Below are 14,729 nucleotides of genomic sequence, written 5' to 3'. Positions count from 1 at the left end.
TAGATAAACAAGTAAGACATTTCCAAATGTCCAAACTGAGGGGGGGGGGGGGAATCTTTGACGAAGTGGTGTCATTTTGTTATAAACTCAAAAACTCTTTATTTAACATATTTACAGATCCAACATATTTACATTCATGTTTTATTCACAACTGATTGTTGTACATGGTCCCTTTTAAATCTGAGTAATGAACGCTCCAACAAAGGGAATTGCGTGTGCCTATAGACGACACAAGATGGCAGCAAAGGGATACTTTTGTTCAGCAAAGCGCCTCAACTCAAACTTTCTTCAGTGCCAAAATGCCACCAAATGGCGCTAAACTGCAATAGTTGGGAAGTCATAAAAAAAATGCGGCGAGTCACTAGATTTACGCCACAATGGGGTCAACGGTAACCTTTGGTTGATGTAAAATAACCTTTTAAAGACAAGCACGCTTATGGTAAAGGCCGCCTTCAGGACTGCGCGACGTTTGGTAAGACTCAACACGCATTTAGCCGAGAAACATGAAAACAAAAACTACACAACAGATTGTTTCCTAACATTGTCAGACGAACGCCGGAAGATTTGACAACAAAATTTTCTTTGATGCAACAACAATTTAACAAACAATTTGAAGTGCCCTTAAAAAGCACAAACCAACTCGTCGTTCTTACGACATTGTGAACCAACAACAAATTGTGAGATTATTTTAGCTAGCACCAAGTAGCCATCTTTCAATTGAGCTTTTCAAACTATGGAAATTAATTTGAGCTTTTACTTCGTATCCTGAATATGTCCATGCACTAGTATGCTTTGTCCTCATTAGTAAGACGCTTGGGCGCATTTGTGGAACGACTGGCTTACGAGTAACGTTTTTTTCCCCCCCACTACACACCCACGAACACAAAAAAAATGTTACTAGTTAAGACACAGTTCTATTAGTGTGCTTAATTGTCATAGTGAGGACAAAGAACATTATAGTACATGGACTTGAACGTGGATTGCGTTTTTTGTTGTGAACGGGAGCCTCCTAGTGGTCGGGTAAGGTATGATTTATTTATTTATTTTCTTCCAATGGGCTCTTTGCACAGCTACTTCCTGAATTTAACACCACTCCTCCATTTCCTGCACTTCATGAGTGGACAAGCTGATTAATCCAGGTGTGCCTGATTTCAGTAACGACGCCGGCAACAAGGGCCAGACACACCTGGATTCATCAGTTTGTCCACTCATGGAAATGGAGGAGTGGTGTTAAATCCAGGAAGTCGTCGAGCTGTGCAAAGCGCCCATTCAAAGAAAAGCTTGGAACATCTTTTTGCGTTTGACGTCCACCCAAATTGTGAGCGGCAGGTTCCGCCGGAGGCCATCAAAGTGCAACAGCGCCCTCCTATCCCCCCCCCCCCCCCCCCCCACACACACACACACACACACACACACACGTGTTGGTCTAGCTGATCAGGAAGGCCCCGAAGAAGCTGCTCTGCTCGTCCATGTCCACGGCCGAGGCGTTGGTCACGGTGACAAAGAGGCGGTCGCCGCTGTTGAGAAAGAAGACCCCCCCTTGGTGGGCCGAGTACAGCGAGTATTCCGAGTCGCGGGACCAGCAGGACGTCCGGCTGGTCTTCATCAGCAGGATGGGAACCGGGTAGGTGCTCATCTGCGACATGCGCAAGAAAAAGACTTGTCAATTTTCTCTACAATTTATTTATTTATTTTAAAAGCGGCATCCTTTGTGCGCTGTTCATACTAACAAACATGGCTTTATTTATATTCACTTTATTAAAACTCGTTCACTGCCAGCCCAGTTAAAATGGATCTTTTGACATCTGGAACCGTGAATGAGTAGAAGAAAATTGTCCTTAAATCGTCAACTGTCTAAATAAATGAATAAAATAAAATAAAATGTCACATTTACTTATGACTAATTCAAATTTTAATTTTTTTTAAACTGCTGGAAAATTAAAAAAATAAACAAAAATTAAAACAAATTTTAATTTCCATCCCTTTATTTAAAAAAAAAGACATTTTTTCAGTTTGCCAGTGCAGAAAATATTCAAAATTGGTTATGATTCAGTTAGTGGTTTCATTAAAAAAAAGTTGATTGTTTTCCAAAGTCAAAGCAGATGTTGACAAATGTCTTATTTTGATTAAAGCACAAAGATGGTTTGGTTTCATCCATCCATCCATTTTCTTGACCGCTTATTCCTCACAAGGGTCGTGGGGGGTGCTGGCGCCTATCTCAGCTGGCTCTGGGCAGTAGGCGGGGGACACCCTGGACTGGTTGCCAGCCAATCGCAGGGCACACAGAGACGAACAACTATTCATACGCACAAGCACACCTAGGGACAATTCAGAGTGCCCAATCAACCTGCCATGCATGTCTTTGGAATGTGGGAGGAGACCGGAGTACCCGGAGAAGACCCACGCGGGCACGGGGAGAACATGCAAACTCCACCCAGGAAGGCCGGAGCCTGGACTCGAACCGGAGTCCTCAGAACTGGGAGGCGGACGTGCTAACCACTCTCCACCGTGCCGCCCCGGTTTGGTTTCATGAGGATGGAAAAAGAACATTTGAGTACATTTACAATTTCATTATTATTCTAATTATTATTTATTTCAAGGACACGGACGAGAGGCTGTTGAGTCGAGTCGATTAATTGTTGCGATCTGAATTAATAGAAATTTGTAATTTTATTTTTTTTAAACCATGAATCAGATTTTTATGCCAAGTAAATAAATAAATAAAACCAACTTTTTCTTCTTTTCTTTTGCTTTTTCCGGCAGGCCCGTGTAGAAAGTGCACGAGAGCGCCCTCACCTTCTTGTAGATGTACTGCAGCAGAGGCTTTCCTCTGTCATCGTCGTTGTCCAGGGAGCGGGTGTGTCTGAAGTAGGTCTGCCCGTAGACGTAATAGAGTCCGGGCCGCGGGACCACCAGCTCGCCGTCCGCCAGCTGCATGTCCTGCAGGAAGGCCAGGCCCTTCTGGCCCTCCCACCACAAAATCTTCTGGCCGGGAAGGCGCCGGCCGTCCGCCGCCATTGCTCCTGTGGAGACTGAACACTCCGGCGAGTCAGCTACCAACACATTCACGGTACACTGTTCCATCATTTAGTTTATTTTTTACAGCGTGTTTGGTTTGTTTATTTATTGTAATCTTTGTGCGGCCATATTTCTCGAACCCTGCCGGGGACATCCGGGGATTGGTCTCGATGAGACCTTTCCAACGGTGTCGGGCCATTGTGCCACGACATTGCATTCCAGAGATAGAAAATATATACTGTGCTGTAGAACAAGTACATTTAAAAAAACATACTTTTAATGGAAAAAAATGAATGAAAAAGCATTCATAATAAAAGTAAAAATCAGACCAAAATGGAAAAAACATAAATAAAAAAATATACTTTTTTTTTTTTTTTTTTTATTTTAATAAAAAAGGAGGAGGAGGAGGAGGAGGAGGAGGAGGAGGGGGAGGGAGGGAGGGAGGGAGGGAGGATCTGTGACCACCCAAAAAATTTTTTGTAATTGCCAACACATGCCACACGATGGCAGTAAATGACTTTCATTCTATTCCACAAGGTTTGTTGCCTGACAACAACATAACTCTTGGCTGCAGGATGGCACCAAAGCAACACTTTTTATATTTGGACGTCACTTTAAAGTCCATCTGTCGGCAGTTAGGGTTAGATTCCGAACATATCCAAGAGCTTGTAATACAGCTGTACCGTAAACAACCGATTACACGCCGACTGCCAATCACTCGTGTCATTGATAATTGATTGTTGACTTTACCAATCAGCAGTCAAAACTCGCGGCTGCGCAAGTCCGCCGAGCAATTCAAAAATGGCAAAACTGTCGGTGATGCACAGCAGATGTTGGAACATTCTTTGCCTTTATGTTGTCTGCTGCTGTTCCAAGTGGCATTTCCCCCCCGTTGCCAGTCGAGCAAAAATGTGATTCTGATTTTTGTTGTTTCTTTTGACGTTCTTACCAGCTCCTCCCTCCACTCTGGGTGCGAAGCTTCCGGTGACGTGAGCGGCGACTTGGGGCCGAAGCGGCGCGCCGTCGTCCCCCGGCACCAGCGAGGGCAGAACCCGAGACACTTCATCTGAACAGGAAGTGAGTCCGACGGCAACAATGGACAATATATTATTGTTCATATATGGCACAACTACTGTACATACTGGATAGTTTGGCGTATACACGACAGTATTATGGTCGTAGCCTGTACCATACTATTCAAATTGTTTACTATTGAAACTGAAGAAAACTTTGTGTGTAGAAATTGGGCTTTCAAGTCCAATAAATATTACAATTCATAAAATATCCACCTATGCTAATCTACTCTACAGAATTAGCCATAAAGGGATTCTTGGCTCATTGAACAATTTTCAGCAGTGAAAAGTTAATATTTTGTCTATAATTATTGTGGTAACTTCATTATTTTTCATGTACAATTAATACCTTTTTTAAAAAGTAATTTTTCTACTTGCTTTCGATTGATATCACCTGTGCTGACGACCAATCATGGCTCAGTTTGCTGACTAATCCCAGAAAGCAGGTGAGTCATCATTAGTCCTCAGCACAGCTGTTGTCATAATCAGTCAACAGCAAGTAGAAAAAAAAGAAGAAGACGTTTTAAAGGTATGAATTGTACATGAAAATTAATGAAGTTATCTAATTCATTATGGACAAAATATTAACTTTTTACTGCTGAAAATTGTTCGAGTCAAGTATCCCTTTAAGATACATAAATGGGGTTCCCATCCAAAATGTTGAGAAATTGTCAAGCAAATTTGGTGAAAATGTGCAAAACGAACGTGCAATGACATCTTATGCCATTTATTATTTTTGCGACTGTTGAGAGGAGACTATGCCATGAGATGTCATGAGAGTGAGCGTCTCTCTGCCACAAAACGTTCGGATGAATGTCAACTAAAGATTCTTTTTAGCTTATTTGATGAATTCCAAAAATATTTCAATTTTTTCACCAAAAAACAAAACCTATTTACAAAACCTGCTACCATAGTCAAAATTGTCATTTTACAGAAAAATAAATCCACACACTCCAATTGTAAAACATTTTAGCGATTTTTTTCATTTTATTTTCCAAATTTATAGCATTTCCTGTCTGGTTTATTTTCACAATTCTTGATAATTACAATAGAACTATAAAAATAAATTAAATAAATTAAAAAGAATTAAATAAATTTTCATTATTATATTATATATTATCTAATGATTATTATAAATAATTTCGTTACATAAAAATAGGAGGATGGAAACTCACCAAGTTGTCAAGGTTTGTTTAAAAAAAAAAAAAAAAAAGTAATACAAGAATTTTGGAACTATAATAACTAATTCCTTTGTAAAAGTTTGGCAACCCATTGAAATATATAATCCATCTAATGTAATGCAAAGCTGAACGCATGCTCGCTTGACGTATTTGTCGGGCTCACCTCTCACCACAGACGAGATCTGCTTCTGATAGCGCTGCGACGACTGCGCCGCAACAGAACAAAAAAACACACATCAGAGTTGTTAGTGTCTTGCAAAATTGCGAAAAGCACAACAACAGATGGCAATGATCCCGAAGCGCCGTCAAACGTCCTTGACTGGACTTGAGAATAAAGACATCATCAGCCAGTTGACCTTCGGTTGCGAATTTACTGGATGTAATGCAGCTTGAATCATCACGTTGCTATTACACAAAACATCCAATCTATCCAACCAGGCAATGCAACAACACGCAAACTGTGCCTGATAAATCATCTGGAAGCGTTCACAACCAATATTGATATCATAACAGGATGAAAACATAACAAAGCAAAAATACTTGACGTTCACCAGAGATGTTTGACGTATGAGTGCCAGTTGGCTGCGACAACTTTCACTCTGCCCAATCAAATGTAAGTAATGGGTCTGCGCTTTGACCCTGTCAGGATCAAATTGAAATTGGTTTGGATAAAAACAAAAAAGGAAGCCATTTTCTTCATTTCATAGCATTTCTCTTGGCTACTAACCTGGCAAAAGCCAGATGGATATGTCTCCGCAGTAATTTGTGCAGGAAAAGGCGGGACATTCTGTACAATAATTGGAGCTGATTGGACGATGCGAGATTCTACACGTTTGTTTTAACCAATCACGGCCATGGGTGAAATTTTCGTGTTCGTTCTTGTCGAAGGGGGGTAAGCACGAACATCTTAGCAGCTAGAAATGCACGAAGCGCCTCTCGCTGTTCAACATTCAACAAGGAAACGGTGAGTCATTCTGCGAGAAAAGAATTAATTGTAGCAACCATTCGTCAATGTTGGGTTCGTTTGTTAGCCCCTGCGTCGGTGCTGGCTTCCTGGTTTTGTCACAGTTGCCCATCCCACCCCCAAACACAATGTCGCTCTGTGATTGGTGGCGGCTATCAGCGGGAGCGGTCTAAGATGTATTCTCTGTATTCTCTCAAATACCACGAGAATTTATCTTGCGAGAGCAAGATTACTTGGCTACTATTAAGGACCAACATTTTCAAACAAATGCTGCGCAACGGGCTAACACAAATTAGCATTAGCATGTCGAGGTCATGTTCAACCTTTTAAGTGCTTTCAACGTGTACAAACCGGTGTTCATTTTTACAATTGGAATTTAATTTGTTAGTCTTTTGACTAAAATTAAAGTTTTAGCCATCTGATTTTATTTGTTTTAATCCAATTTTAGTCGACGAAAAAGAGCACTTTTAGTTGGCTAAATTGACAGTATAGTTGCTATTTTCTTTCAGCATACATTTCAACTTTTATACAGAAAATTATATTTATAGTTCTTTACTCCAACTCGCGTTTCGTTCCTTCTGATTGGATTCTGTAAACTTTTGTCACTGTTTTCATTTTTCTTTGTCATTGACGAAATTGTTAGTTATCATTATCTCGATGAACGGCTTTTATCTTAGTTTTCGTTTTATCTTCGTCTGGAAAAAAAATTTGCGACAAAGATTTTTCGTCGACGAAATTATCACTGATAAAAACGGCGTAGAAGAAAACTCTTCTATCTGTTCTGTTTGAAATGACGAGAAGACGAGTCCGATGATGATGATGTGAAGAAAAATGATGACGGCCCATGAAAGGGCAACAAAATCGGTTACTCAGACTCGGCAAAATGTTGCGATTAAGAATGGACGACGTCCACTGTCACATGCGTCAAGTTGGATCAACCAAATTTGACATCTATTCCTCATTTTTGTTACACGTCCAACAATGACGCCATTCATTTGCTATTGTCATGTACTTCTTGCCTGGGAAAGACACTTGAAGGACATCCTGTCGATATTCTATCAAGATAAAGCAGCTTTCTTCTCATGAATATTAATAGATATGATAAATAAATAAAAAAAGCCTAATAAAGTCCACATCTAGTCTGGATTCCATTTTACATCTTTTTTTTTTTTTTTTTTTTTTATGACTTAATTTATATGTTTATGGTAGCTTTATTACAAAAAAGAAAAAACATTTTTTTTAAACAAACAAAATGTATATTCATTATTCCCAAATTTGGTTTTGCTCCAAAGTTGAAAAGTAATGAATGTTCGGGAAGTTGTGACGGATTTTCACAGAAACAATAAATCATCCAGGTTATCACCTTAATTGCTCAACTGAGACACATCCTCATGGCGTCGCGTGTCTTGAATGTCACTTTTTTTTTTTTTTTTTTTTTTTTTTCCCATGAACTTCCTGCTGGGGTGGTGGCACAAGCCTACTGTGTGTGAGCACGTGTGCAGGTGCACACATTCCAGTACCGATTTAAAGTTGAGGGGATCACATCACACACAGATGTCAATGACTTCATTGTGAGTGGGAGTCTGATTAACATCTTCAACTTTTTTCTTTTTTCTTTTTTTTTTTTTTTAACTCCCTCCCATGCGAACGTTTCAGTGATTCAGATGCCACATGAAAGAAATGTTACTATTATAAACTGGAAACATTCACGCGCATTTGTGGAGGATTTATTGCCAGCTGGGAGAACTCTTTGAAAAAAATTTGGCCTCCACAAAATCAGAAGTCTGACAAGTCGTAACTCTTGCTCCAATTTGTAACTACTGTTGCAAAAATCTTGACAGAATTATAACTTATAGTAAGATAAACCTGAGTACAGAAAATACAAAGGCAGATGGATAAAAAAAAAAACCTTTGTGTGGTCAGGTACATTTCGTAACGAGATTAGCGCAAATAAATGCTAACATCTAGCAAGCTAGCAGCCTGATTAAGAGGAACTGCTAAACCCAAAAATTGTTTAGCAGTAATACACTGTATGTGTCAACATTGGTCAAAAGACGCAACTCTGCTTGATACTACAATCTTGGAGGAAAAATTACAGTAATAATTCATCAACGTACACGCTGGAACTGATGAAACTTCGCTGGCCTACCGAGTGGCCTCCTAGCGCGTGGCTAGCAGCTAGCCACTCATCGCTAGCATGCGTGGTTAGCTGCTAGCCACAAGTTACTAACGCTGGCGACTAACTGCGAGTGTAGGCTATTTTATATTCTCTTTTTATCTTTTTTTTTTTTAATCCATATTAAATGAGCGATTGCAACCTGAATGCAGCCATTGTGATGCTAGATAAGTTTGTAATTTTTTTTCATTTTTGAATGTTTATTGACTGTTTGGTTTTGTTGGTCAATAAAACAGGCAGCTACACGCCACATTCTCGTTAATCTGATGAGAGAGAGAAAAAAAAAAGTAAACGTGCCAGCCAGAGAGATTAGATGCGCTGTTTTAAATCTATTTTTTAGAATATAAACTTTGTAGATTTAAGTACATAGCAGCAGATTAATATAGAATGTCAAGTTTTGACAATTTGGGTTTCTGTCCCTGTGATCATGTGATCAAGAATGATTCATTCCGATTATTAACTAAACAATGTAATCTCCGATGGCGATTAATTGTACCTTGACAAAAGAACATCTCGCTGACTTTCGATTTCCAATCGGCGCGCTAATGGTTTTCCACAATCGTTTTGTTATTGTATTTTTTACGTTGTCGAAAGTGTATTTGCTAGAAGCTTTGTGACCAAACGAGGTCGTGGAAATATTAGGAACAGCTCTCGGGATGATGCGGTGCAGATGGACCAAAAAAAAAAAATCATAGATTTGTGATTTGTAAAAGGGACAGAATATTTTATATTCACAGTGGTGAGACTTAATCAGAGCTTCATATGATATAACATATTATTAGTACTGCTATATTGCAGATTTATAAGCAATTTTTTTTTTTTTTATGGGTTCATGGGACAATTCTCTGAATTCCCAACTAATCTCCAGTATGAAGTCTTTGTTCCCAAAGGACAGTGTGTTTGTTGTCAACACTTTTTATGTCTTGCTGCTCCGCGTGTGGTAGAAAAGCAGATTTATGCTTGATAAACATCGATGCTAATTTCTATTAGCTGGTCTGTGGCTTTTTGCATTATATGTTAGAATTAAGCTAGTGGACATTGGTTTGACTAAATGATGTGGAGCATTTTCATGTTTGGGTATGAAATAATAGCCAAGAGAAATGAAGTAGATAATGAAGAAAATAAATAAATGAAAATTGTGCATCTACAGCTGTTTCCTGGCGTGAAGACGAGCTGAGGTTGCCGTTTTGCATCCCTCGTACCTTCTCGATGAGTTGGTGGAGTTGCTGCGTGACCTGCCAGCACGGATCGTCCGGCACCGCCGACAGCCTCTGCGGATCCCAACCCTTCAGGCACGACACGCTGCTCCGTGAGAACGTCTCCTTCAGCTGCGAGAGATGAACATCACGTGAAGGTAAGGATGACGACGCTTCGGGTTGGTCAACAGGATCTTAAAACACTTAAATGCTTGCATTTTTCTTTTTTTTTTGTTATTGTTTTGCCTAAACATATCCTCTGCAAAAATTGGCCACAACCTTAATCAACTCTTTTACTGCCAAAAATGTTTGACATATACTAAAATCACGATGAATGCCGCCATTGATGTTTACAAAGTTTTTTTTGTTTGTTTGTTTGTTTTAATAGTGGGCTGTGGAACGTCAACTCTACCCCTGAGATGAAATGATTAATAAATATAATCAGTATTTGGTTCAGTTTCTTTTTTCTTTTTTTTTCTTTTTTTTTAAACTCATTCACTGCCTTTGACAAGTATACTTGTCAATTGTATTTTTTTAGAGCAGAGATAAATGGGGGCTAATCTGACTATGCTCCACAGTAAATATCAAACTTGGAAACAACTTTACTTATGCCCAACCACGGGTAGATGACATCATTGCCCCATTTTATACGAAATAAACAGTTTCAGAGTCCATGGGAGAAATGGCTGTATTTTGGCAAACCTACAATTGCCACAGGTGCTTCTACTCACCTAAGCTCACTTGAGTAAAAGCACCTGTAGCTACAGCCAAACTGTGTCAGGGTTTTGATTTCGTTAAACGATAATTCCCATCTCTGTCGAAGAAGTGATCAAGCCTCGGATTTGTTCGCGTTCTTCTTGTATTCAGACTTGTGTGGGCGACGCATTTCATTTGTGATGTTGAACTCAGTCAAAGTGTTCAACAAGTTAACAACTCAAATTGACGTTGAAAAATAAATACGGTACATAAAAAAATGAAAAGAGGACCTTGAACAAAAAAGTGTGACATATTAAAAACACGATATATTGAGGAAAAAAAATATGGCACTTAAGACCTATTTTTTCAAAAAAATTAGTCGGTGTAAATTGAGATCACTTTAATCATTTCAATGTGCTGTGAGACGGTTTGAATACAAAAAATCTGTTGGCTAACTCGAGGTTGGGGAAGACGATTCAGTTGAGGATGAGTATCCATTACTCTACATTTCACACGACTCACTGATTCAACTTGACTCTGTTGGACTTAATCCAAAGGGTGCGCGCGCACGCACACGCGCAGTTATATAAAAAACAAAAAGCAAAAAAAAGAAACTTCCTGATTGTTCACAGGAGCTCAAAACAACTTCAACTTCTGGCGCATTTTGTGTTCTAATTTGATCGTTGTCTTTCGAAACAACAGAGGTGGGGCAAAAGTACTAACACGTCATAGAAGCTGATAAGTTGTATATGACTGATTCTTCTCCTGTACTAATGTAAAAGTAATCTTTCTTACATTTGTGTCATCAGCAGAGGTTGAAAAAAAAAGCAATAAATCTATTTTGACAAAGTAAGAAGTAAAAAATACAGATTTGTGTTTTCAAATGTAGGAATTGAAAGTAAAAAAAAAATCACCAGAATAGAAAGTAAAGTCGAGGTACCGGAAAATTCTACGCAAGTACAGAAACAAGTACTTGCTGACTTCCACAAATAATGAAAACAAATAAGCCGCAGGCAGCCAGCATGTGCATGTTCAAGTAGTCACTGACTAACTTCCTTGGTTACTTACATTTTCACACCTTTGCTTATTAACTCAGTTTCTTTTTCTATCACGCACTTGGTTAGTGACTTATTCACTAGCTTATTCACTGAAATGACTTAGTCACTCTTGCTCACTCACTGACTTACTCGCTTATGTATTTATTAAGTCACTCACTCAATTGCTTGTGTATTTACTTAGTTACCCCTTTACTCATTTACTTATATTCTCAATCACATACTTAAAGTACTTACTCATGAACTCGCTTTCATAGTTACTAGTCTCTCATTGAGTTACTTGCTTACTTACAGACTGGCTTATTAACTAACAGTAACCCATTCAATTAATTACTAACTCAATTACATTTGTATCACTAATTACTTATTTATTCACTCGCAAACTTACTCAATTACCTCTTTTACTTAGCTGCTAACGCTTCTACCTGATTGCTTACTGAATTAGTCATTTACTTACCCATGTTCCTACTTATTCACTCACTCATTTACTTAGTTACTTTTGCATTTACATACTTAAATACACCTACTTACTCACTAGCTGACTTGTTTACCGACTCATTTACTTCCATAGTAATTTACTTACTCACCTATGTGCTCACTCACATATTTTCTTATTTGCATACTTATTTGCTTACACACACAACTACTGTATTTACTTGCTCATTCACTTATTTCGCCTACTTTATTTTACTGTTTACTTATTTATAGTGTTGTTCCGATACCGTTTTTTGGCTCCCGATACCGATACCCAGGTTTGCAGTATCGGCCGATACCGATACGTGAGGGTTTTTTTTTTTCCTCAACATGAAAAAGCTGTCCTGCCATTGGTTCAGAGCATTCACGGGCCAATAGGATATCTTAGATCGGCATGCAGCGAACATGTCACATGCCAGTGAATGTCGTGCACCAGCAAGACACAAGATGCTGCATCCAAAATCCTATATTAGTGTTGGAATTAATGGTATCGGCATGTTACTTTTGAGTACTCACCGATACCGATACCACTATTTTAATGCAGTATCGGCACCTCTGCCTATACCAGTATCGGTATCGGAACAACACTACTTATTTACTCTCTTGTTCACTTATGTACATAGTTATTAACTAACTCATCTATTTACTTACTCTTATCAACTGACTTTTCTCATACTTATTTACTTACATGCGTAGTTATTGACTTACTCACCTACTTATTTACTTCCTTACTTGATTGACTTCATCACACAAACACACTTCCTGACCTCATGACTGACTCGCCCGCTCATCTCCTTTACTTGTTGAGTTGGACAGTGAGCGCGTTGCGGCGACTTACTTGGTTGAGCGAGGTGTTGAAGTGCAGCACGGTGACGGTGACGAGAACGATCTGCAGCAGGAAGGCCAGCAGCAGCACGACTCCGAGCTGCGGAGGGTAGCCCGTCATGGCGACAGAGCGCCGCCCGGTACGCGGCCACAATCGGCCCGACAGACTTCTAGCACGCGAGCACCAACAATGGCCGTAGAGTGACGAGGAGGAGGAGTGCAAAGAAGACGACGAGGAGGGAGGGAGGGAGGGATTGAGGCTGCCGGGGGACGGCACGGGGGAGGCTCCGCAGCTGCAGCCGAACCTCCTCAAACTCTCCGCGCCAAGGAGGAGCGGCGGTTGGGGGAAGACCGTGTAGCTTGTTGGCTTTGTGTGCTACAATAACTTGTTTGTTGTCCTTTTGGGGGATAGCTTGTCTATTAAGAGTTAATATGAGAAATTACAATGTCATAAGGTGACCAGATTTTCAAAAATTAAAAACCGAGACGCAACAATTTCGCTGAAAATGTAAATATACAATTAATTTCACCAAATGTACTCACTACTTGTTCCTCATCAACGTGGGGTATCAAACGCTAATGGCCGCGGAGGAGGCGGGACTTCCGTAAGTCACCCCCTACGCTTTTTCCGGTTATTGTCGATGTAATAGGCCGTGTTCCAATACTGCCACCTTTGTGCTCCTCAATTTCGTGTTCCCGTTGATTGGTGCGTGTATATAGGGTGTCTCGGTTGTACGGTTGAGTACGTCTCGGAGTGCTTCGGAGACACTCTACGCACGCACGGCCATTAACGGGAACGCGCAATTGAGGGGCACAAGGGTGGCAGTAAGAGTATTAGAACACGTCCTATATGTCGTAAAAGGGAAACAGCATAGTTGTACGTGGCTTTTAAAAAAAAATATTATGAAGAAATAAATCTTACGGAAAATTGAAATGTACAAAACAGTGAAAACATACACACATCTTGGTGCATTGGGGTCAAATGAAAAGGTCGCCGTATTGTTATAAAGCCACAATGCGTTTTTGGAATTACAGAATTGTATCGCATCCCTAAAAAGTCTGTGGCATCTACCCCATTATCCATCAAATGGAAGGTGGCTGTGCCGTTTACACTCGCACCCGTAACAAATTACATTTCCCATGATTCTTAGACGCCAAAGCAAGAAGTAGATCTAGTTCTGGTCAACGCCCAAGGATGCCAAAGAGAACACAAAGTAGAATTTGGAAGTAAAGGGGAAGGAATTTAGCAGTTTAATTTTATTCCCTTTTAATGGGTTTATCGTATGTATCGCTATGACAACTGTGCAACTGACATACACAAGGCAAAGAAAGTTACATCATGAGCCATCTTGATTGGTGACCATTGCAAGTGTTTGTGTCTCTTGGTCAATTTTGTGGTCATATGATGACATCTTGATTGGTGGCGTTTTCACCTTGTTACTGATCAACATTGACTTCAAGGCGATTTATGTTCAAAATCAACCCATTTAAAAAAAAAAAAAAAAAAAAAAAAAAGCTAGATAGCATCCCTGGATCCCATCATTCAGGAGAGAATTCGCCAAAAATTGTGGCAGATTTGAATCCTTTGACATGTGAAAAGCCGTGAAGGCCAAAGTGTTCGCGCGCTGTGAATATCAAGTGTCGGGCTGACAATTTGCGAGGAGGGAAAAGCAAACGCGCCGACGTGCGATGCGGCACTTTGGCTTGACCGCGCTAGCACGCTAACAAGCGTGAGGAGCATGTCATGAGAAACCCGACAAAAAAAAAGAGGAAAAAGTCCTCCGTATGATCGACTGCGTAAAACAAGATTTGTTGGTCAGGGGAACAAGTACAAAGAATGTCAAACAAAAGAAGAACAAAGCAGTCAAGTCCAAAGTACATGTGTTGCTTTCACTGCCTGCTGTTAGCACGTTGCTTTCATTATTGGCCCGCTGTGCCGACACACTTGAGAGAGGCTATAAACACACACAAAGAAACACGAGGCTAACGTGCTAGCGTTGAGGCTAAGTCTCCTCTTCTTTGCTGCGGACAGACTTCCTGTGTGGCGTTCAGGGACAAAGTCTCACTCGGA

The 14,729-nt window shown here is 40.0% G+C and overlaps 2 protein-coding genes across 12 annotated transcripts in view; one reads left to right on the top strand and one right to left on the bottom strand.

The window, feature by feature from the left end:
* The first annotated feature begins 48 nt into the window (after window positions 1–48).
* Window positions 49–14,729, top strand: part of LOC144009123 (uncharacterized) — a 30,628-nt gene continuing 15,947 nt past the window's right edge. For 8 of the 11 annotated variants that reach the window (XR_013280842.1, XM_077508655.1, XM_077508654.1 and 5 more), the window contains exons 1-4: window positions 49–1,624; window positions 2,764–3,070; window positions 3,971–4,095; window positions 9,563–9,766. The gene's annotated coding sequence lies outside the window, so the exon portion shown is untranslated. The remainder of the gene's footprint in view (window positions 1,625–2,763; window positions 3,071–3,970; window positions 4,096–9,562; window positions 9,767–14,729) is intronic. The other 3 variants (XR_013280843.1, XR_013280840.1, XR_013280841.1) reach the window with 1 other exon arrangement.
* On the bottom strand, window positions 75–13,261 carry tnfsf10 (TNF superfamily member 10). The gene is made up of 6 exons (XM_077508648.1): window positions 12,672–13,261; window positions 9,615–9,740; window positions 5,436–5,478; window positions 3,968–4,084; window positions 2,797–3,032; window positions 75–1,636 (listed from the first exon to the last, which is right to left on the bottom strand). Exons 1-6 carry the CDS (start codon window positions 12,777–12,779, stop codon window positions 1,427–1,429), a joined length of 840 nt encoding a protein of 279 aa, XP_077364774.1. The 5' UTR covers window positions 12,780–13,261; the 3' UTR covers window positions 75–1,426.

This window comes from Festucalex cinctus, chromosome 20, assembly GCF_051991245.1.
Source record: "Festucalex cinctus isolate MCC-2025b chromosome 20, RoL_Fcin_1.0, whole genome shotgun sequence".
Classification (NCBI taxonomy): domain Eukaryota; kingdom Metazoa; phylum Chordata; class Actinopteri; order Syngnathiformes; family Syngnathidae; genus Festucalex; species Festucalex cinctus.
Note: the sequence above shows the minus strand (reverse complement) of the source record. Positions and strands in the feature narration are given on the sequence as shown.